General features: G+C 35.2%; 1 protein-coding gene across 1 annotated transcript in view; it reads left to right on the top strand.

Annotated features, from left to right (window-relative positions):
• The window catches only part of LOC128998313 (chaoptin-like), a 28,914-nt gene extending 11,008 nt beyond the window's left edge, over nt 1–17,906 (top strand). Inside the window, exons 4-14 of the mRNA XM_054424401.1 lie at nt 620–975; nt 2,172–2,418; nt 4,682–4,936; nt 6,054–6,665; nt 7,560–7,743; nt 8,497–8,597; nt 8,981–9,176; nt 9,802–10,065; nt 14,843–15,077; nt 15,726–15,912; nt 17,422–17,906. Coding sequence (XP_054280376.1) covers nt 620–975; nt 2,172–2,418; nt 4,682–4,936; nt 6,054–6,665; nt 7,560–7,743; nt 8,497–8,597; nt 8,981–9,176; nt 9,802–10,065; nt 14,843–15,077; nt 15,726–15,912; nt 17,422–17,595 — 2,811 coding nt within the window. The 3' untranslated portion in view covers nt 17,596–17,906. The remainder of the gene's footprint in view (nt 1–619; nt 976–2,171; nt 2,419–4,681; nt 4,937–6,053; nt 6,666–7,559; nt 7,744–8,496; nt 8,598–8,980; nt 9,177–9,801; nt 10,066–14,842; nt 15,078–15,725; nt 15,913–17,421) is intronic.
• The last annotated feature ends 6,618 nt before the right edge of the window (nt 17,907–24,524 follow it).

The raw sequence follows: 24,524 nt of genomic DNA, 5'->3' as shown, positions 1-24,524 counted from the left end.
GAATGTACTTCAAGTTGGCTAAAATTTCATCAAAAATGTCTATTTTTTTTTAGTCTTATATAAGTTTTGTCATATTTATGTATTGGTTTGACCGTTGGTATAAATAAATAAATAAATAAATAAATAAACTGAGAAGAATTTTTCTCCAGGCGTACAAAATATCACCCTCCTCAAAATGAACCTGAGCTCATACTTAGCTCTTGTTGTTAGGCAAGTTGGTTGAGAAACCCATTTGCATGTTCCGCAGGACCGCGATGGGAAGCCAGTGGCCCACACGCTGTTAGGGTGTTAAGAACATTGGCTCCTCTAAATTCAAATTATCTCTGAAAATTCTTTTGAAGAGGGCATTTATTTTACTCATTAGAAACACACTTGGAACATGTGTGAATTTAAAAGGTATTACTTCTCCTATAAGTTTTTATAGATTAGCCTACTAGATTTTTTTAGATTGTGTGGATTATTAATTGTAGTATTATAAATAATTTATGACGAATCACCACTCAAGAAATGTGATGATTGTAAATAGATAAATATAAATTTCTTGCATTAGAACTTATTTAGTTCAAGTTTTATTGAGACATTTGTTTAGAATCACTTGAATATTCTAATTTTTTTGCAGAATTTAGGAAATCTTACTGCACTCAACATAGATGGCCATAAAATGAAAAAGTTAGAGAAAGATTCCTTCAGCTCAACTAGTGTGCCAAGTCAGTTGCAGCGTCTAACGATTGTCAATGGACCTTTGGAGGAGTTTCCGGCAGAAACTCTTACCAGTTGTCAGAAACTGAAGCGTCTAGACCTCCATAACAATTCAATCTCAACGTTGAAAAAGGGGCAGTTCAAGGGGCTTCGGGACACCGAATTTTTAGACTTGTCGTATAACAATCTTACAAAAGTGGATGGAACGCACATGTCTGACCTCATCAAGATGGGTTGGTGTAACTTGTCACACAACGCCTTGCCTGAGGTGACCAGGTAAAACAACAGAATACATTAAATATATCTTTAGGCCCACTGCCAAACAAGTACCTACTAGAAGATCTATGTTTCATTTTGTGATTAAAAATAAAGTCTGCGTTTACTTTTCTTTTAAACTTTACATTATGTGCAAATAGTGATGTGGGCCGGATAAATAGCCATTGGGTAGGTTGTTAATTAATGGTTGTTTGCCCCCGGCCTAGGTGAATATCCAAAAGTGTGGATATTTATAAAAACAAAAACTAATAGCAGTGTTTCGTATATCAGATTACCTTTGTTGTTATAGCCTGTACTTCTTGAGTAAGTAACTTGTTTGTGTTACCCTATGCATTAACACAACATCTTACTTACTTAAGAACTACAGGCTACAACATCAAGTTTATCTAATATAAGTCAAATTCTTCAAACTGGGATGGAAAATGAAGTGTTTTGTATGGTTCAATGGATTTGTCATGTCATGATGGCCTATACTGTATAGTGAATTAAAAATAAAAACTCAAACTCGCTATAAATACCCACACATCTAGTTAATTATGGATCTAAACCGAGTATTTATGATTTTCATACCTAACTGACTGTTTTTAAAGATTTTCTGGAGGACCAATTGTAAAACATTATGTTTAATTTAATAACTATAAAATTTGTATAGCTTAAAAAACTTAATTTAATAACTATAAAATTTGTATAGCTTAAAAAACTTAAATGTTTACAAAAGAGTAGGCCTACGTACAATGTATGTCCTAAATACAAAATACTGAATCCTTTTATTCATGCCTACTTATTCGCATGTGTTACATTTTTGTAGAAAGTGAATTTACATGCATTGTTATTGTGTTATGAAGTTGGCAAAAAAAGTCTAAAAAATAATCTTGACAACACCTAATGTGCCTAATTCAGAAAATATTTCTTAATTGCCTAGTTGTTAGTTGCCTGTTATAAAGGAAAAATACTAAATTTAACTTTGTTTGAACAAATAGCTGAATAATGATAAATATTCGGGTACCTACTTATGAAAAATAGATATTTACCCGGACTTATAATTATATTTATACCTGGGTATTTTACATCACTGACATAAAACACTTTTACTTTCTTAAAAATTGATGGTGTATTTAAATTTGTTGAAAAGAGAAAAATAATGTAATTTTATAAGTACAAATTAAATTACGATTTTAAAAGAGACTTTTTCCTAGGGGAGCGTTTGCTCGAAACGCTGTGCTTCGCTCCCTGAACCTCAGTCACAACAAACTGCGCAAGTTGGACTCTAACTCATTCCGTGGTATGCGTCTGATTCGTCGGCTCTACCTGAGCGACAACAACATTACTGACGTTGGTCGAGGAACATTCGACAGCCTTGGTAGAATTGGAACTATCGACCTTGCACGGAATCGTATAAAAAAGATTGATTTTCAAATGTTCAATAAGCTACAATACGTTGAGGCAAGTGCTGTAGTGTATGTATCTTAGATTTGTAAGGTTTAGTGTAATGTTTGACCTGATAATTAGTAACTGGTAATAATGGTTTAAATAGCTGATTCAGGCAATCCCATTTTTGTGTTCACAACTAGTTTCAATCTGCTAAGAGATCTTCATCAGGTGAGTACAAGGATGCTTACTTCACATGAAGGTCGTTAGGATTAAAAGTTTTTGACATATACACATAGACAAACACATAGCACGCACACACATACGGCCGATAAAATTAAATCGTTAACACGACGAGCGGACTGGTGTTATTAATGCGGGAGTTGAGTCTAGACTGTATGATACACAGCTGGTCAGATATCACACACATTTCCTTATCACTCGCCGGTTCCATTGTATCTGTCCTCCCCTCCCCTCTCCAGTATTTCTATTGCGGTGTTGTAGATGCTGTTTCAACTAAAATAAAGTTAGTCATTTAAAACATTGTCCTTGTCTGATTTAATAACGGCTCTATATATCTTAGGTTCTTCCAGGGTATTAATTTTAAACTTATCTTGTGACGTATACTACAATGAAGTAATGTTTGAGATACATACAATGTACAAGACTAAAGTTGCAGAAGGGATTATGGCAAAGTATATATTGTGCAGATTGTATGGTGAGGTGATATTATAAGGCTAATTTTTGGAAACAACATTGTTTAGGATCTATAACACCTTTGGCAGGGTGAAACCCCTCTAATGTGTGTGCTCTATTGAACTAAGCAAACACAGCATAGAACTATCTGACTAATATGTGATGGTAAATCAATCAATAGTCCTCTTTCATTATATTACTACAAGTATGAAAAACTTTTTATGTGTTAGTAATTTAATTAATATTGTATCACATACGTTAAACCTTGATTCCTGCTTCTGAATTCAATCGCACCCAAAATCATCCATTTTTCCGAATCAAATAATTTTGTACAGTAAACCTTCGATAGTTCGACACTCCTTGTAGTTCGACATGGGCTGAGCTATTTTGTCAATTGATATTTAATGGTTAGGTTACTATTGTGATGTAAGCTAACTTAAACATCATTTGTCATTTAATATTGACTTGAGACTTAACTAATGAACAGTGATATTAATTGTTAAGCTTTTTAGTATTTAATAAATTTGGGTTTCTATATAAGCCTTTTTTACTTTCTCGTGTATTAAACTCCATTTACTCCCTATAGTTTGACATTTCGATAGTTCGACATCCCTTAAGTCCACAAGTGTCAAACTATCGAGGTTCTACTGTACTTTCAATACATATTTTGAATGCAACTTTTCCATTAAAAAAATTATTTAGGCTAAAATTTGGCTAGGCCTAAGTTTAAAGTAAATCAGTAAATTATTAAATAAATACTGTCATACATTTTTTTAAGTGTATTGCTTGTTATGTTTTCATTTAATTCTTCACCACCATCACAGAAATTTGAAACATATTCCAATTATTAAGTATTAAATGAGGAAATAAAAATACTTGGATAGCTTTGGAGATAATAAACATCTCAGATATAAAGACATGTCTTCAGGTTTATCATGGTTATTTTTTATCAATTGTTAGGTACAGCATCATCCTTTGGGGTGGGACATCAGTACTTGACAAGATATTCAAGTTACAAAAAGAGGCCATTCGAGCAATGTTTAAACTAAAATTTAGAAAATCATGTAAACAATATTTCAAAAATTCTAAACTATTAACTGTACTAGCTCTTTATATTTTTGAAGTTCTGAAATTCTTTAAAAAACATCAACAATATTTTTCAAATAACAGTCTGGGGACTCAGGGTACAAGAAACACAGACACTCTGCGGTACCCTAAACATAGATTGTCTCTTTTGGAAAAGGGTCCATATTAAACTGTTTAATCACCTTCCACCAGAGATAAAAAAAGAAAAAAAACTGGAAACTCATCTAGCTGCAACATGTCCTTATAAAGTGGACGATTTTTTTTAAGGGGTGTTGTACTGTATATATTCTCATTTTGTTAGACTATATCTTATCCATTATATTTGATTTTTTAATAATTAATTGTAATAATTGTAATTGTAATTAATTGTAATAATTAATTTACACTCTAGTTATAATTGACATGCCATCTGTTACGTGAGCTATGCTCAAATTTGTAATGTTTTTTATGGCAAATAAAGAGTTTGAGTTTATAAAAGAGGATAGAAATTAGCCTATGTGAGTAAATTTTTTTCAGTAGTTGATAATTGTATCTAAAATACTTTTATCTTTTTCAGGTGATCGATGTTTCCTCAAATCTTGTAACGAACATCCAGAAACACGCTTTCAAAGAACTGTATCTGGTACATATAAACTTGTCACACAATGCCATAAACAAGATTGAATCAAACGCTTTTGATAATTGTGCAAACATTACCGTGTTGGATATGTCTCACAACAAAATAGCAGATATTCCCAAAAACGGATTTGATGAAATCACCTACGCGACTGAACTACAACTTTCCTACAATGATCTGACAGATCTCTCTCAAGTAAGTAAAATCAGTTCATCTACTGATTAATGTTCAGCGTATGTGTAAATTTCACCATGCCCTTTAAAATAAAGGAGTTGTTGAATCAAAATACTGCTTTTAACATAAACAGGTAGTAAAATGTTAAAACTTGAAAAGCCTGAAAGTTTGCTTAAGATGGTGTTAAAAATAATTAGGCAGAATACTCCTCTAAGTTTATGTGTTTGAATTTAATTAGAACTCTATTTGAAATATGTTTAGAAGTATACAATTTTGTTAAAGTAGTCAGTATAGTGTAAATACTTCTTATCCATTGAAAATAACAATTGTTGAGGTATAAATTGAAAATTTAGTTTATATTTATTGTTCTAAAACAAATCCATAATGTTTAGTATGATATTACCACAGCTCACATACAAACAATTTTAGATCGTTGTTAATATGAAATCGTTTTGCTAAAGTTAAAGTTAATAAACTTTTTTGTTTGAATCTCATCGATAAATCTTGAAGATTTTAGGAGTTGAAATAGTGTTAAATTAAAATGTTGCATCATCTTACTCAAGTTTATTAGCAAATAGCGTCAGTGCTTATAGATAAATGTACAAGTGCTTTGCCATTCTTCTTTGGATATTTGTAATGGTCCCCCTGAAAACTAAATAAGTCTCAACAAGGATCTAGTACTAATAAAAGAAAATGTATAAACCTGTAAGAAGTATATTTTGTTTAATTTTTTGTTTTACGTTTGTCACGATTACTGGATAATGTGGCAACGTAGTTCCAAGTGAATGTATTATTTTGTATTTATTTGTTTTGAAGGAATAAACTCATTATTTCATATTGCCTAGCCCAACTAAAAAATTAAATAAAGATAAGTTGTGTCAGTTAGAGTGGCGAGCATAATGTGGACACACCCAAACACTCTTCCCCACCACCGTCACTGTTGTTATTTTTACAGTCATCTTAAAGAGTTAATTGCTGTTTGATTAATTTAATACCACTACTAACTGTCTGGTGGTGTGTGACTCTGAGTGTTGAAATGGAAAGACTTTCCCCCATCCCTCCCACTCTCCAGAATAGTTGACACAATCTTAACCTTTACGTTTGGTGAATAATTCACTCACATTACTAAACTTTCCAGGTTCCGTTGGCAAACATGACAGGCATTAAAGTGTTGAACGTTAGTCACAACAAGTTGGCAGTGGTGCCACGTAACACGTTTCCCAAACTGTACGAGCTTCACACGATCGACCTCAGTCACAACGAGATCTCCAACATAGCAGTCGCAGTGTTCCAGACGCTGTTTAGTCTACGGACGTTACTCTTGGACCACAACGCTCTTGAGGAGGTCAAATCCGGTACCTTCGGAACATTACCGACCCTCCTCCACATGGACCTCAGCTACAACCAAATGTCTCGTTTGAACAGACAAGCGTTCACGAGACTACCTTCTCTTCGTACTATGTCATTGAAGGGTAACCTATTGTCAGAGTTGTTTGAGATTCCTCAGTCTCTGTCTCATTTAGACGTCAGTCACAACCTCATCTCATTCGAGACTCCCAACAAGTGGCCTTCTATGAACTCCTTGCTGTCCCTGGATCTCAGCTTCAACTCCATCGGTGACAACTTAGTCGGCGAAAGTCTTTCCCCGTTGTTGACACTTCAGAGCTTGGATTTAAGTTTCAACGGTATTTCGATCCCTCCTAAAGAGGCTCTGAGTGCTCTTCCATCATTGCAACACTTGAACATGGAGGTAAAGTTTGTTATAAATTACCTAGTAAAAATGGTTGGGTATTTATGCTGATTTGTATCAGTTGCTTTTATTATGATACGAGTCTTGTATTTTCATTAGGTAGCCCTAAAGTTATCACTCTAGTGATAGCCTATGTAATACTTCAACATTAAGGCTTGAAAACAGCACCTGCAGGTAAATTTAAGGTGTCAAAGTCAAAACAAAGTGGCACAACAACTGTATCAGGACTTATGGTTTTGATAGAAGACTGGAAAAGTATTTATACGTGTTGGCAATTCAAATCCACCAATTAATCTTGATGTCTTTTTATTTTACAAAATATTCTCACCTCCAACCCCTTTCTGTCCATTTTCTTAAACTTCAATTATTCAATATAGTTAAAGTCGAAGAATCAGTATGGCTGCTGTAAAAATTGCATAATAAGGCGGTAAAACAGTAAAATAAAAACAACTCATAATATTGATTTCCATGGAACCTTACAAGCCTTGTAAATAAGGTTCACATTGAAAAATATTAAAAATAAAATTTATGACCTTTTTCGCTAATTCAGTATCACTTTGATTAATTCACTACCACTAATTAGTATATTAGGTTAGGTTAGTTTGGATTAGGTTAGGACTATGTTTACGGACTTTTTCCATTAGCATAGTCCTAACCTAACCTAATATAGTAATTTGAGGTAGTGAATTGACGGAAAAGGTTATAAATTTATATTGCTGGTGAAGTAATGAGAAGTGTAGACCCATTTCTATGTTTTCCTCGTTTTACATAAAATTAGTTTTGTATCCAAATAAAAAGCAGATAAACAAACCGTAAGTCAAATACGGTATTACAACATATCAACAAAGCTTTATAGCTTGATAAGGACTACATAATGTTTGTCATGTTTTACAGAATAATGAAGTGACTGAACTGGAGAAGCAAGGGTTTGGTGTGTTACCAATCGTGTCCGTGCTCAATCTTGCAAACAACCAGATTGAAGTGTTGAATAGTGATGCTTTCAAAGGACTCACGCAACTCATCGTGCTAAACATTACTTCAAACAATATCACCTCCATCTCAAGTGCTGCGTTTAGAGGTAAACTACTCTTATTTATCTTGGATACACCTCAGTTGTTAGATGTATAAACACATGATCATAATTGATCCTATACATCCGTTTTAACCCTTTCAATCCTAAATAATCCTTGAACAACTTGTAATATACAATTGTTATGACTAGGCCTTTTCTTACTTGTTCAATATTTTTTGAAAATAGAAATGCATTGAAAACCAAACATTTATATTTTTTAATAGATCTGGTAGCAACTTACATTAAAAAAGAAAAAAAAGAGTTTGAGATTTTTAAGGCCGAAAAAAAAACCCCAGACACATTTTCAACAAAAAAAGTGGTTTTGAGTCAGTCATAATTTACGAAGCAGCCTCATTCGTAGAAAAATTATCAAAAGACAACGGAGCTGATAACATCAGTGCGAGGGGTATGAGGGGATGAAAAGGAAACGGCGACGGTAAGTCTAGACCTGCAATTGTACCTAATAAGTTGTATCGCCATAGAGTATTTATTAGGAAAAATGTTTGTTATGTTCATGTTCGTTGTGTATTCGTCTCGTATATGTGTTTTAAAGACTTTTTGACAACCTCCTAGGAGCGACAACCACGTCTAAGGCTTGACATTGACACCATAAGTCTGTCGTAACCGGTAGCCATTAAGACTACCAAGGATTACGTTGGCGACAAGGTATTTTAACTTCTAGAGTAATAACTCTATGATATTTGGTGTAAGTTTTTAACTGTTAACTCTACCCTGTGAGTAATCCTATCTATTTTCCAGATCTTGTCGCATTGAGGACGTTGGATCTGTCTCATAACCAAATAGAGTCATTAGACAACAAAACCAATAGCATATTTGAATATCTTTTGTCCCTAGAAAATGTGAGTACCTATTCTAGAAGATGTACTATACGGTTTTAGTATACAGTAGAGTCTTTATTAACCAAACTTAGATTTACCCAGGTTAAAATGCATTTTTCGGTGGGTTACCTGGACTCCATAACCCAAAACAGATAGCAATAACTAGGATTCCAAAACCGAACCAAAGCTTCAGCAGTTTTATTTTTAAATTTAAATTTGACTTCAAACAGACATAGTCCATTAGACCTCAGATATTTTAAATTACAATACGCTGGTAATCAGCACCATATTCTTAATCATACATGTAATGAAATTATACATGAAAAATGTTAGCGTAAATATAATAGATTTAGTTATCCAGCATATAAGTTTATTCTATTTTTTATGTGACTCTTATTTTACAGCTCAACATTAGTCACAACAAAATATCGTTCTTGACTCGTAAGTCATTCCCGAGCAGTCAGTGGGTCCCCTACCGCCTCCGTAATTTGGATTTGAGTTTCAATGAAATGCCAGTGTTGACCTATGAACTAACATTTGGAACCAAAACATTGTTTTATTTAAATATCAGCCACAACATGGTGAATGAGATTAGAAAGTGTAAGTATATGTAGTATAATAGATTAGAAAGTGTAAGTATATGTAGTATAATAGATTAGAAAGTGTAAGTATATGTAGTATAATAGATTTTTAGTGAAATTTGACCTTCAGTTTTGTTGACAATCAAAATTTTTATAATTAATCACCAAAATTACCAAAAGTTGAAAATAATTCTGATAAAACAATACTGAATCTGCGATATTTTACTATCAGAGATCCTGACAAAGACAATTCACAGATTCAGTTCCAAAGTATTTCCTTCAATGAATGTGTCATTTGCATAAACATTATTAGATAACATCCTGTATTTAGGGTTGTTCTGTAGTATATTCACCCTTTTAGTTAACACTATTACTGGATGTTTTAACTATAATGCCAGCTCAATACAGCCAGCAAGAACAGGTTCCGAATACAAAATTCAATACAACACAATCCTGGTTATGTAAACATTTTTGCTTCTTTTCATCTAAAGTGCATTGATATGTTAGATGTTTTTGATTTTATAGTTAGGTCTGTTACAATAGTTCTACAACTGACACTCACATTTATAAGTGTATGACCTAGGCTAGGAATATTCCTGACATTAGTGTGCATGTGAGCTAGATATTTTTGCTCTTTGTTTCAGCTGTTCTTGGCAACTTAACATCTCTGCAAGTGTTGGATTTGTCCCACAATCTCATTGATGATGTCATTGCTCCTAATGTGTTTATTCTCCCGACAAACCTCTCTTATCTGTCTCTATCTCACAACTCTCTGCATACTTTCCCTTTGAAACCCATCCTGAAAACCAACACGTTGAAACACCTCGATCTTCGCTATAACCAGTTAGAGTCCTTCTACAATGAGCTTATGCCGATGGTTAAAAACGGCACTCAGATCTACTATGAAGGTAAATGATTTAAACATGGTTAGTATTATTCTTTAAAAAGTAAGAAAAAGTATTTTAATTCAGCTAAACTAATGAATATTGATTGAATATAACGTCTGTTAATAATTATATCATCATGACTATAATCTGTGATTGTTACTGTATTCTGTGATCACGGCATTATTATCGTTTCCCACAGTAGTAGCGAAATCGGGGTAGTGAAATTTTACCACTTGAGCAAAACTGACGTCACAAACCAGGGGTAAAATTCAGGCTGCGAACTTTTGGGTTGCACAACAACAGTTCAATAAATTAAGGGTGGAATTAAATGTATATTTTCATGGTTGTGAATTTAATCAGAACACATCAAATTATAAAACCTTGAGTGTACTGGCCGGAATTTTATACCCGAACTTTAACCCCTTTCATGAGGTAAGTTTAAAATGTACTCCCCGGATTTTTAGCTCCGGATTTTACCCCTGGCTATATATAAAAACTAGTGAGAATAATTAATTTTTTCTTTCAGTTTTAATTTAATAGTAAAGTATTAAATCTTTGACTATTAATTCAACTAGTCATTCCATCCCCATGTTAAATTTGTAGCCAGAATTTTAATCAAAATCATAGTAGTTGATGTGAGCCACTGACAGATTGTGCTGATCTAAATTACTAATGTATGTCAAATAAACGGTTTTTTACCAAGTCAAACTGATGAAACGACTTATTATGAGCTATAGCAGCTGTTATGACCCGTCAACTTGGTCAGCAACAAAGAATAAGGCAGAAAATAAATTAGTTCTGTTTCCTCGCTTCTTGTGCATATGAGTGATACATGCTTTTCCCAGCCACTTCTTACATAAGCGACCATGTCAAAGGAGGAGTGGTCGCTTATGTAAGAAGTGGCTGGGAAAAGCATGTATCACTCATATGCACAAGTAGCGAGGAAACAGAACTAATTTGCGAAACTGTGCTCTTTGAACTGAAGCTAAACAGGAATCCACTGCTGGTCCTCGGAGTATACAGGCCACCAAGTGCAAACCTAGACCAAGCCATCGATATACTCTCTGAACAACTGGAAACAGTGCTCACTACGGATAAGCAAATATTAATAATGGGAGACATCAATGTAAACAACCTAGTTGATGACAATGAAAACGAAAAAATTGAAGAACTCCTAACCTCCTTCAATATCTCAAGACTGAGGCTACCTCCCACTCGAATTACAAGTGACTCAGAAACATCAATAGACTGGATATGCTCAAACATTGATAATCAACAAATAGAAACCTCAGTTATAACATCAGGACTATCTGACCATACCGCACAAATCGCAAAAATCATCACTAGAAAACCGATCATCAACAACATCAAAGAAAATAAACGAATCTTCAACAGAACAACAATAGATAACTTTAAGACACAGCTACAAGAACAAGACTGGGAAACTATAATACAAACTCATGACGTAGATGAAGCCTACAACAATTTCAGCAACATCATCCAGACAACACTAAACCACGCCTGCCCTCTTAAAACGTCAAGAGTTAAACAACATAAAAGGAGACAGTGTTGGAATCAAGAATCGGCTAGACTTAAAAATGAATATATAAAGGCCTTAGAAAAGGAACAAACAACCAGACTTATGGAAGACAAAGCCAGAACAACTATTAAAAAAAGGGAGTACGACCAGCATTTGAAAATGCTTCGGAAAGAAAACAACACAGCTCACATAAACCAGGCTGAAAACAAGTCTAAAGCACTGTGGCAAACAATAAACCGAGAAAGAGAAGCGAGATCAAATACTGAAAACCAAATCCATCTTCAAGTCAACAATAAAACAATAGACGACCCAATAGAAGTTTCAAACTGTTTTAATGATTTTTTCTCATCAATAGCCGACCGAACACTCCAAAATAACAATAACTCTAGAACCAATGCCTTAACAGACCACTTACCAGCAACACATCACACACTCCAGTTCAGACGGGTCACACAAGAAGAAGTGCAAAAGGCCATTCAATCTCTAAAGATGAAAAATTCATCCGGAACTGATGAGGTATCAGCTAAACTTCTAAAAAACTGTAAAAATGAAATAGTAATACCCCTGACAGACCTCATAAATAAATCACTCTCACAAGGAAAATTCCCAGATAAATTAAAAATAGCTAAAGTCTACCCAAAATACAAAAATGGACCAACGATAGAAAGAAACAGCTACAGGCCAATCTCCCTAATATCAACATTTTCAAAAATAATCGAAAAGATAGTACTAGCCCAACTCCTACACCATCTTCAAGAACACAACCTTCTCAATAGTCAACAGCATGGATTCATCAATGGCAGATCGACAGCCACAGCCTTAATACAACTGACGGAGCACATACTAGACCAACTAGAAGAAGGCAGCACTTCAACAAGCCTCTTCCTAGATTTTAGTAAAGCTTTCGACTGCCTAAACCACGAACCTTCTACTCAAGCTGGAAACACTAGGCGTGAGAGGAAGAGCAGCAGAATGGTTTAAAAGCTACATTAGTAACCGGAAACAGCTTGTGGAAATAGCCTACATAAAGAACAACACAAAGTATAAGGCCCAATCCAAAGCTGTAGACGTGCAAAGAGGAGTACCCCAAGGATCAGTACTTGGCCCAGTCCTTTTCCTCCTTCTCACGAATGACCTACCTAGTTGGATTGGGGAAGATGGACACACCACCATGTACGCAGATGACACGGTTCTCACATTTGCGGACAAAACAATGGAAAATCTGGAAGAGAAAACCAACACACAACTCCAGAGAACAAAGCAATACTGTACCTCCAACGACCTAGTTCTAAACGAAAGCAAAACCGTTCAAATGACTTTCACCACCAAACGCAACAACACAGACATTACAATACCGGGACTACAAACACAAAATACCACAAAATACCTAGGCATCATAATTGACTCCAAGCTATCATGGAAACCCCACATAGACCAGCTCTGCAAAAAGCTAAGTTCAAGTCTCTACGTTATACGTAGGATCAAGCAAGCTTGCAGCCCAGAAGTAGCCAAAGTTGCATATTTTGCTCTATTCGAGTCCCACCTCAGATATGGCATTGCGACTTGGGGTGGAACATCAAAAGGCAACCTGGAAAGAGTACTCCTAAAGCAAAAAAGAGCAATTAGATGCCTTGCCGACCTGAACTACAGAGACAGTTGCCGAGAAGCCTTCAAGAACCTTAAAATTCTCACATCAATTTCACTCTACATAAGAGAAGTCATTATCCACACCACTAAAACAGCCCAGCCAAGACACAGAGACATACACCAGCACAACACACGACATGCCGCCAATTTTTCCCTCCCACAACACCATCTGAGTCTGTACGAGAAGAAACCATCCTACAAAGGTGCTCTGTACTTTAACAACCTACCAGAGCACCTCAAGAGAGAACAACCCAATCTGCTCAAGAAGCACCTGACAACATGGCTTATGGACCGGCCGTTCTACTCTGAGGATGAATTCTTAAACAATAAGCTACCATGAAAAAAAGAATTACTGTAATAGTTTACGTACATACTGTACATTTTATGTACCTGACGCATGAATGTTCTCTAGGAATATTTCAATAAAGATTTTGTCTATTGTCTATTGTCTATTGTCTAATAGAATTATACAAGCTAGTGCATTCTGTGACTAGCTCACAAAACTAAGTTCTCTTTTAATAAATAATTTTCGACAGCTGGTCCATATAGATTGGATGTGTACTTCAGTATCCAATAGTCAATGCCTCCACTAATGAAACTGGTTTTGCATTTTAATTTTGAGAGTCGAGCTTAGAAATTTGATTTCTGGGGTCAACTCTTAGTTAATATGTATGTAAACAAACTGAGTAGCCCATAATGAATAATAATTGTTTTGAACATTTGTGTGACGATTTATTATACAGCCGTGCAAAAACAATTCTTTTTGGTATTGTAACAATAACAAAGTATGCCTTATTGTTTCTACAAACACAAACCATGAGCTATTGATAGTTTGTACTAAAAAAAGGTACCTGTTTTAAAATCTAGTTGAAGGCATCCGGTACAAAGTATTACACCAATTGATGGGTTCACTACTGTAAGGAAACCCATGGTTTGTGCATGAAGAAACAAAAAGGCATATTGTGTTATTGTACAGCAGAAACAAAAAAAAAATTGTTTTTCCACAGTTGTTATAGTAAACCGTTTAAGAAATGTTCACCCAATTATCACTTAAATGGGCTACTCAGTTTGTTTACATACATATTAACTAACTCTAATATGAAAACTAAACAGCGAAACTGTTTACTTAGTTGAGGTTAAAAATAAATTAAGATAGGCTACTTAATAATAAAATGTTTACTATTCAATCAAAACTGAAATCAGAATGTTAATTAATATCACTAATTTCTATATCTGCACAGGGGGTAAAAATTCAGGCCGCACATCTACAGTCGCCAAACATTAGTTAAATGGACGGGGGTAAAATTCCGGTTTTTATTGCTAATCTAATTTATCACACTCTATCTACAGTAGAACCACTGTATTTTCACTATCCCGGCGACCTGCGAAATTGTTTATATCTCTTGCCATCGCAGTAACATCATCAACAATCAAGATCAAAGCAAAGTCGCTGACGGCTGGAACGAATTTTGTCTTGAGAAAATCTGGTATATACGTAACTCTGCCAGCCAGGATAGTTAGAATATGTTTTTCTCCAAAAATTCCTGAAATTTGGAGACCTATCCATCCCTGGTCACAAGGGACAAGTTAAAATTTAATTTTTCTGTCAAGGTAACCCTGTGAGCTGCGACTGCAGACTGAGACCTGTGAGAAGATGGGCCGTGAACTCTGTGGAGGCTGACGGAGTCTGGAGCGAGTTTCATTGTCTGGACCTTGTTGAGCAGCAACTAACTAACTCTACACTCCTCGAACTGTCAGAGGAATCTCTCCCATGCAACTCAAAAGAAGAAGAGGAAGATGAAGACCTACAACTCACTCCTGATGTCAAATTCAGGCAGTTGCAAAAGTGAGTGAGCAGAGTCCATTTAAAGAAAGGAGCTATTGCCGTAGTCGCTATTTTAAGATTGGTTCCAGAACCATAAGTGTTTTCTCTTAGGGTCTTAAAAGTCAAAATGACTATCTGTTAGTTATTTAAGATATTATTGTGGTCATTATTTATCACGATTAGTTAGAATTAGAAACAAAGTTTACATTTCGTTTCGGGATCTGGAATATAATCCTGTTCTAAAGTGAGAAAGTACCTGTACTGTACACAAACCCAGCCGAAGGTGGAATATCACAAATAAAAATCTATTTGATTACCTTGCAAATCAGGTCAAAAACACAAAAAATTCACTAGATTAAATTATTGATCTACGCTAATTGGGTATGATGCTAAACACAGTATAATATTTGAAGTTTTGGATGGTAAGTTCCATTATTACGTTCCATTATTCTGGTTAATGGATATAGATTAATGACAATTAATTTCTTTATTACATTGTAAGATTTTGTAATTTATTTTAAAATTCTCCGTTCAATTTATCCTCCGACATTTCCACTTACAAGAGCTGTATTCATGTGAGATTTCAAGCTAGAATAATCTTTTATGGGTTATTTATTATGCTTAAGGCAATAATACAAGAAACATTGTAAAATTGTTTGCTTCTTTCAGAACTCGAGACGGTGGAGTGAAAATCACTTGGTTTGTCAACACAAAACTGGACATTGCAGACTTCAGGTTGATTGTGAAAGAGCAGAAACAAGACAATGATACAACTGAAGAAGAAACACCACTGTGGGAAAAACTTGCATCCTACAACACTAGGAGTGATGTTTTATATACGTTGCCAAAGAATAAGGTAAATAGCTTCATTTGTATTCATTGGGCTTTAAATGAGCTTCAAGCACACTTTAATGTCCAACCCCTTGTAGGTACACTATAGATATTAATCATGTGGCTTTTGCAGTCTACAGTTTGGTCAAAATTATCTAAGACAGGTTAAGTTAAGAGTACCTATGTCAATTTAGTTAACTATAAAAAAATCAAAAAGGATACAATCAATTTAAAAGAAGACTTCTCCACTGGCCCAAATCCAAGGCAATCTGCTGTTCTAGTCATACATTGTGTGTACTGTTCAGACCTCTTAATGCTACAGGAAATGCTGACACGTGAATTATTGTCTAATAAATAGTAAAGTCTTACCTTAGCAATCCTTATTATGGTGGTCCGATATTAATTTCAAACCCGTAGGTTCATCATCAGTCGGAAGTTTAGGTAGACCAAATGTTTGTTATAAAATCCACCCGATGGGTTTCGTGGAGATGTTGACATTTAACACGAAGACGACACACATTACAATTGACATAAATAATATTCGTAGTTTAGGGATAAAAACCATGGTTTTATAAAACAGTGGGATAACCTCACTTCAGTCAGGGAACACGCTGCCGGCAGAACTGTCAAAATATAGTCAGGATTGTGGGTTGAGGTTTGAGGTGAGGGTTGCACAATCCTGACTATATTTTGACAGTTCTGCCGGCAGCGTGTTCCCTGACTGAAGTGAGGTTATCCCACTGTTTTATAAAACCATGGTTTTTATCCCTAAACTACGAATATTATTTATGTCAATTGTAATGTGTGTCGTCTTCGTGTTAAATGTCAACATCTCTACGAAACCCATCCGGTGGATTTTATAACAAACATTTGGTCTACCTAAACTTCCGACTGATGATGAACCTACGGGTTTGAAATTAATATCGGACCACCATAATAAGGATTGCTAAGGTAAGACTACTATTTATTTGCTTATATAAGCAATCCAGAGGCTGAAATGATAGAATTATTGTCTTTCATTCAATATCTGATTAGGCCTACCCTGTATTTATCTCAGTTTCAGTAAAAATTTTATGGAGATTAGAAATATTAACATGATTAGAGTTTGACAATGCTGAAACACCAAAAGGTGTATATTTTAAGTCAAAGAAGACTGAACGATGAGTGTTCAATGAATGAGATGACAGCTTTGTTGCTGACTAAGACCACCTGGTTCTTTTACCAGGATCATTTATCAAAAGCCCCATCATCAAGTTCGTCTGGGCCTAGTTTTGGACGAATTATCAATCTTTTGATTAATAGGTGAACACTATATCTATCCACCAACCGAACTATGTTGAAGGTTTGTTTCACCAAATGATGTTGTTGATTTGGATATCAAGAAAATTTGCTGACCTTGAACATAATCATATTTTGCAAGTGATCACTTTTATCTCACGTAATGTGATTACTTTACGTAAGTAAAAGGCCTGGAGACTTCTAATGGTCCTAGTTTGTTTGGTCTGTCTTGTGACAATACATTTACATGTTTCAGGCGGATCTGAAGCTTTGTATTGAGGCAGTGTCCAGCGAAGGCTCGGCTAGACCCGTCTTGCCTTCTCAATGTACAGAACTGCCCTACCTCAACTCTGCTTCTAACCATCTATCCTTTTGGACTATTATTTTGGCCGTCCTTTATGTACCTTACACACAAAATTTATATTTATGAGTGAATGAACTTAGTAACGAATGTGCTGGTGCAATCTTTTACTGTGATGAAAGTGGTAGTTTTTACCTACTACATTTTTTACACTCTTACAAGTAAATTAAAAAAGTGTTTTTGTTATATTTTTGTGTCGACTGAGATAACTCAAAAACAAATGCATTGTACCTCACTTATATAGGCTTACCTCCGTCAGTAGTCCAAAATTGTGTCTTAATTCAACTAATGTTGATCAAAGCTGACATGTTTCGTTGCATTGCAACATCGTCGGAGCTTTACGTCAAAAACATCAAATAATTTAAACATAAAATACAACACGGGACACGGAACATTTAAACACGAAATAACACGATAGCGCTATCATGCCGTGTCATGATAGCGCTATCGTGTTATTTCGTGTTTAAATGTTCCGTGTCCCGTGTTGTATTTTATGTTTAAATTATTTGATGTTTTTGACGTAAAGCTCCGACGATGTTGCAATGCAACGAAACATGTCAGCTTTGATCAACATTAGTTGAATTAAGACACAATTTTGGACTACTGACGGAGGTAAGCCTATATAAGTCATTATTCGTAGTCCAGGGGCTATCAGAATGAATAATATGATTGTACCTCAAGTGATTTTGATCTTAAAGAGATTTTAACTTTTGTAATATATATTACCGGTTGTGAGATTTTTTTATAATATTTTTCTTTAAATGTGGATAATGATACTCTTTTCTTCTGTGATATCAATGGTATTGGGAATTAAGTATGGATATTACATCGAGTATTGTTATTGAGCTTATTATCAGAAATAAGCAATAAGTCAATAGTCATTTATTGGGCTGGATTAACAAAAACTCGCATTTGCCAAGTCAATAAAAAAAATGAAGTTGATATTAAAACTTCTTACTATAAATATCTATAAACTAAGAAATGTTTGGGATCAATAAATGATCAATAATTGCTGTTTTATAAGTTTAAGTTTTATTTTTTATACTTTTATATTTCTATGCTCACAAAAACTTGGTTTGTTGGGTACATTCCACAAGACACTGTTTTTTTCTTACATCAGAATAGTTTCAAGAAAGTATTTTTTTACAAGAAAGATTGTTCATTGATTATATTTTTATATGTTTAGAAGAACTAGTTTTACCCTCGATGTACAATACTTTTATATACTAGTTACCTGTGTCCAAAATGGTGATTGTTAGTTTTTTATCAGTTTAGTCTACGACAAACTAAAGAGGTATTTAAAAAATAAAGATATTTTTATAATTTTGTATTTCCTGTTTAATTTTATTTCCTATCCATTGTTTCATTGGAATAACTAATGCATCGTCATGCTTATTTTCTAGTTTAGTTGCCAGACAATGTATAATGTATGCTTCAGATGCCTACTGCATAAGACTAAAGCATCCAAGCACAGTTCCAACTCAACCAGTGTATGCTACTCAGAGAGGCTAAGGCCCAGCGCACACGGTGTGACTGTTTTACAACTATGGTTGCAAACCAGTTGCGCGTGCAACTGTTTTGAGACCTCGGCAATGTATTGCAGTGGGGAGGCGCGAGGCAACTGATTGTATTGTAGCATTTTATATTTGGTATTTTTTTGTTACTCTTTAAAAAACAAATTCAAGTTAGTATTTTTTTTTTTTAGCTCTGCTCAGTCATGAAAGATTCAAACATGTTAGTTCAATTTTGTCAGTTAAAACAGAAATTTAAATATTTGCAAGATCCTGTAAGGAAACGAGAGGACAATTTGATTGGCCAGGGTAACTCAGTGATTGTTTGAAGCACATGGTCTTCAGCCAATCACAGGGTTGCCTTGGTCAGACAAAACTTAATCACCCTTCTTGTCCGGCCTCTGTTGTGCAAAACCAGTTGATTAGTAAAGTACAGTTTGTTTGTTCTTTTGGTCAGTTACCCCACGTTTTGGGTAAGTCTTTTAAAAATTTAAAAATTTAGTTAGTTTTATTTTAGATATGTTAACAGATGTCCTCTCTTTTTCAGATTTTGATTAAATCTCAATTCACAAAGATTCTAATTAATTTTTATTTCTTTTAGGGCTCATGATTAAGAAGCAATTTAAAAATTTAAAAAAAAGTCAAGATTTGTTTAAGTATAGTATATCAAGAAGGAATTTTTAATAGATTGAATCTTAATATAATTTTGATGAGCAGAGCTTATTTTAAAGAATTTAAGTTCAATGTTATTATGGAAAAATGAAGATTTTAAAATAAAAGTTTTGTTCAATCATTTTCAAGAGGATATTATCTTTACCTGCTTTTGGCATTTACACAAATTTTTACAAGTCAAGACATTAAAATATATTAATACATAAAGTAGATCATGTGGGCCTAGTACGCTACAGTATGCGATTTCAAAAAAAGTTTGAAACCACTCACATACAACCGTGGGCCCGACGTTGCAGTTGCGTTGCAGACTTCAGTTGCACGAGACCACGGGGTGTTTTTGTGGTGTTTGGTGGAATTTTGACGGCCGTATAGTGTTTTTAGTGTTTATAATTTCCTATCCGAATAGCTCTAACAGCCTAGTACTAACATTCTTGTTCAAATAAGGGTGGACCCAATGCTCTCTCAGTACCCTTCGCTGTCTTCGGTACTGATAATAGTCAATGAATAGTCATTTATTCCATCTTTAAACAATACAATATTGTGATTTATTTCGTCGAAAAATAACTACATCCTAATTTTGGCTACATTGTTATATTCTAATAGCTAATGACGTCTTTTTCGTCTGAGTCCCACGTAGTAAGTGCACTTAAGGCCTTAAAACAACGTAACTGCACTAAATTTGCACTCCACTGATTGCACAATAGACGCAACTGTAGTTGTAAAACAGTCACGTGCAGACAGAAGTTTTGTTTCAGTTGCAAACTGGTTCCAGTTATGCAGTTATGCTAATTTACATTGAAATTTCAATGCAAAGATAAACATTGTGAGCTTTCTTATCCTACTATGAACACAAATCATATTTAATTTTGCAAACCTCACCTCATTTCATAATTTCAGACAGCTGATCTATACAAATTAAATTTCACATTTAGCACAATTAACTACTACCAGCACTGATTTATTTGTTCTAGATTATGAGTCATTGATTATAGAGTTAAGTAAGATTCCACAGCCTTAAATGTGTATCAACCTAGGCTTTTCCCCCAAATTTTCAAAGTGTACAGGAAATGACAATTGTTTTATTGATATTTTCACGGAAACAGTAGGAAAACTAAAGTTTGTATACCCTATGTACTATCTAATTTTGACTACAACATTTAAAATAAACAGTGTTAAATAATAGTTTTTAAATCACCCTTTATGTACAAAATTAATTATTCTCACCAAATTCTGTATCTGGGTGGCCAGGGAATAGAATTCCGGGGGTAAAATTCCAAGGGTAAAGGTCTTGGCTGTATCATATTGTCTGGATTGAAATCATGACGGGTGTAAAATTCCTGTCCGTACACTTTAGATTTTATAATTTTTATTTGTATAGTTATGATATGAATTATGTATTGATTGTTATAATTCTGATAAAATTTACAACCGTTAAAGATACTTTTAGTTCCACTTTTAATTTATCTAAATCATGTTGTGTGCAGCTTAAAATTTGCAACAGGAATTTGAACCCCCAGGCTGTGACATCAGTTTTGCTCAGGGGGTAAAATATGAGGGGGATAAAATTCCACTACCCCGTAAAGAATGCCAATATCTATTGATTATTGCCCTTGACTGTCGTATGACTAGTAAATAGTGTGATTAGTATTTTTAGTTTTTGACAGAGTATACCCAGACATTCTGGTCATCAACATCACAGGAGGTATTAGCGAATTTCCCTATAGGGAAGTAGCTATTACCGTAGGTGGCACGGTAAGACCTAGACCCGGGACCGATTTACTTTTTCATTTTTATGTCCCCAGAGGCCAAAAACACTATTCGTTCAAATTTTTATATATGTATATATATAGACTTATATATATATATATATACGTCCGTGAACACGATAACTTGAGTAATTTTTGTCCGATTTTGATGAAATTTGGTTTAAAGGTGTAAAGCGGGATAAACTTGAATGAGTTCGCGAACCAGCATGATCGGACCATGGGAACGGGGCTTTACGGGGGGTTTTATGGGGTAAAAATTGGTTTTTTTCACTTTTGACCCTCAAAACACAAAATTTCCCAATTTCTCTTTAGACCTTTTTAAAGAGCTTAAAAAAACAAATAATTTAGTATATAAAAGTATTTTTGTTTGAATATTAGTAACGGAGAAAATTTAAAAAATTGTAAATTTAAAATTCCCATGTTATTCTTATGGAGAATATTGTCAAATGTTGTAGTTTGCTTGTTTATGAATATATTTTGATCAAACTTGGCAAATTTATTTATTTTGTACTAAGCTATCAATATTTTACTCAAAAACACACTTTATTAGTTTCCTTGTAGCAGCAAACCTAGGTACTCGTTAAACCTAATGTTATTAAAATATATTTAACTGAAAATCAATTCAGACAAATGTAAATTCGCTTAGTCGGCAGGTTTGCTGCGGCGGGGGTATTTTTTTTTTTTTTTTAGGGAAGGAGGGAAAATGCTTTTACACACACAGGTAGCCAGCCTGTATGTAGTGGAGACTCCTGAATTTAGACTACTCACAAAAAAACCCTGTACTCTGTTGGACACAGACCTGGAATTATTTGTCACATAACTTCAAGTCAGGCCAACATGTGCCCTACCCCCTTAGGGCTCGCACCGTTCCTGGCATTTAGATTCTTATAACCTACACCGCATCCAAGTCAAGGTTGAGCTCTTGGCACGGAGAATACTCTGGATGAAATGTGACACACAGTTTTAATTTTCCTTTCTTTACCCTCCGTCATCATCGGTATGATCGTCTCCACCGACAGCAGACCTACAAATTGTTGAGCCTCCAGGCGGGGCCTTTCATCCCAAAGCTGGCAGTGGAAAAAAGTATGTTCCACATCATTGGGAATGCCTTGGCAGTATATGCGATCGGGTGTCACGGTTTATGACCAGAAAAGTCACTCTGATAAATTGCCTTCCTCTCCGCCACCAAAAATTTGATGCGGATGACTCCATCAGCAACCACCAGGACAGCAGGTTTTACACTATTCAGTAGGCAGATGCTCCCCTTAGTGCTGCCTGATGCTGCACACAGACTAGCCACATTCTTTATACCATAAATCCTTGTGGAGAGATCTGCTGACATAAACAGCCTTCTACGACTAGATCGAGGCCCTCCGACATTGGCCATCGACCCGCTAAGAGAAGAAACCACCCTTTTCGGCCTTGTCCGCCCTACAGAAGATCTGATCCCACTAGCTAAGCTTACTGTCAACCATGATTCCAAGGTACTTGCCAGTACGAACGGTTTGGACTTAGGTGGCCCCTTCCATCATCAGCACAATGGTGTTTATCCATTTGTTGTTTGTTTACAAAATCACGATCTTATGGTTTTGCTCAAAGTGAGCGAAGATTCCCTCACTGCGATGTGATGCGCCGATGGTACACGCATCCATAGCTTAATTGATTCAGCTTTAGCTGAGCTACGTGCAGCTATCAAAGCTGCAATGTCGTCTACCCAACCAAAATAGTTTCCTCAGGCATTTCAGACCTCAGAAGGCTGTCACATTCATCCAGATGTCTGGGCCGAGTATGGAACTTTGGGCGGCACCAGAAGGTCCAGAAGTGACACACTAATCGTCCACGGGCCTTCCGTATAGTGTCATACATGAGGAGGTGGAACCTGAGATAATCCTCTTTGATGCACATGAGGTTTGCCGGTACCTGGAAGGTATTCTCCAAAGTGTCCAGCATATCACACAATCTTGCAGAATTAAATGCATTTTGCACATCGAGTATTACGAGCAGCACAGCCCTACGAGAGTAGTAATTAAGACCCTCTCAGCTTTTATCACGGCTTGTTTCACCTTCTCAATAGAATCGACTGTTGATCGCCCCTTCCTGAATCCATAATGACGAGGGAACAGAGGTCCTCCGCAGTGACCTGTTCTGTTATTGACCGTGATGCAATTACCACGGCTGAATTCAGTCGGGAACGGATCAACTTCTCAAGGTCTTTGCGTCGGAGGTATGTAAGAGGATTACAGGTCTGGGTCTCCCTCCTCCTTCCCAACAAGCACAAGCCTAGCTATTTTCCAGCACGAAGGAAAGGACTATTTTCCTCTTAGACAAGGCAGGCGTTGTACATGCTCAAAACGATCAAGGAGTTAGTAGTTAAAACCTTCTTGAGGACTTCACCGGTGATCCCATCGGATCCAGGAGCCTTATTGTTCTTCAGAGATAGGACGGCTGCCTCCATCTCTTCAAGTATATAAGTAATAGTAAATATAAAATAGATTTAGTAAATTATGTGAATAGTGGTATTAAGTTTTTGACAGAGTACACCCAGACATTCTGGTCATCAATCAATCAAATAAAAATATCGCCATCATGTAGTTATATGAAATAGTCATCGGAACTAAAATTAAGTTAATATATTATTTAAAAAAAATACATTTAAGGTTAAATTACATAAATTATCAAAAGGAAGGGTCCAAATCAAACAGTCACGAACTAAATTACCTGATAGAAAAGAAATCTGATTCGATTAATTTTTTTTTTGTTGCTACATTTAAAACTCTTTTCGTATTATTTATTTATTTTTTTATACTTTTTTTAATCAAAATCACAGGATGTATTAAGTCCATTACTATTGTCTATCTTTGGTATTCGCTAACACAAATAATGAGTGTTGCTTTAGTACAGTATAATATAAACTATATTCATAGAGTCATTGCGTGAGTTTATAACTTTCCCTGTTGTTCTTTTTTTTGTTCTTCTTTTCTCATCAGTTTAGTCGTCTGCAGGCAGACTAAAGTTAACCCAGATCTCTGTCGTGTCGTCGTCGTCTCTG

The sequence above is a fragment of the Macrosteles quadrilineatus genome, unplaced genomic scaffold (assembly GCF_028750875.1).
Source record: "Macrosteles quadrilineatus isolate MER2022 unplaced genomic scaffold, UCM_ALF_1.0 Scaffold_7__1_contigs__length_78375512, whole genome shotgun sequence".
Classification (NCBI taxonomy): domain Eukaryota; kingdom Metazoa; phylum Arthropoda; class Insecta; order Hemiptera; family Cicadellidae; genus Macrosteles; species Macrosteles quadrilineatus.
The sequence above is the reverse complement of the archived record's forward strand: the minus strand, read 5'-3'. Positions and strand labels throughout refer to the sequence as shown.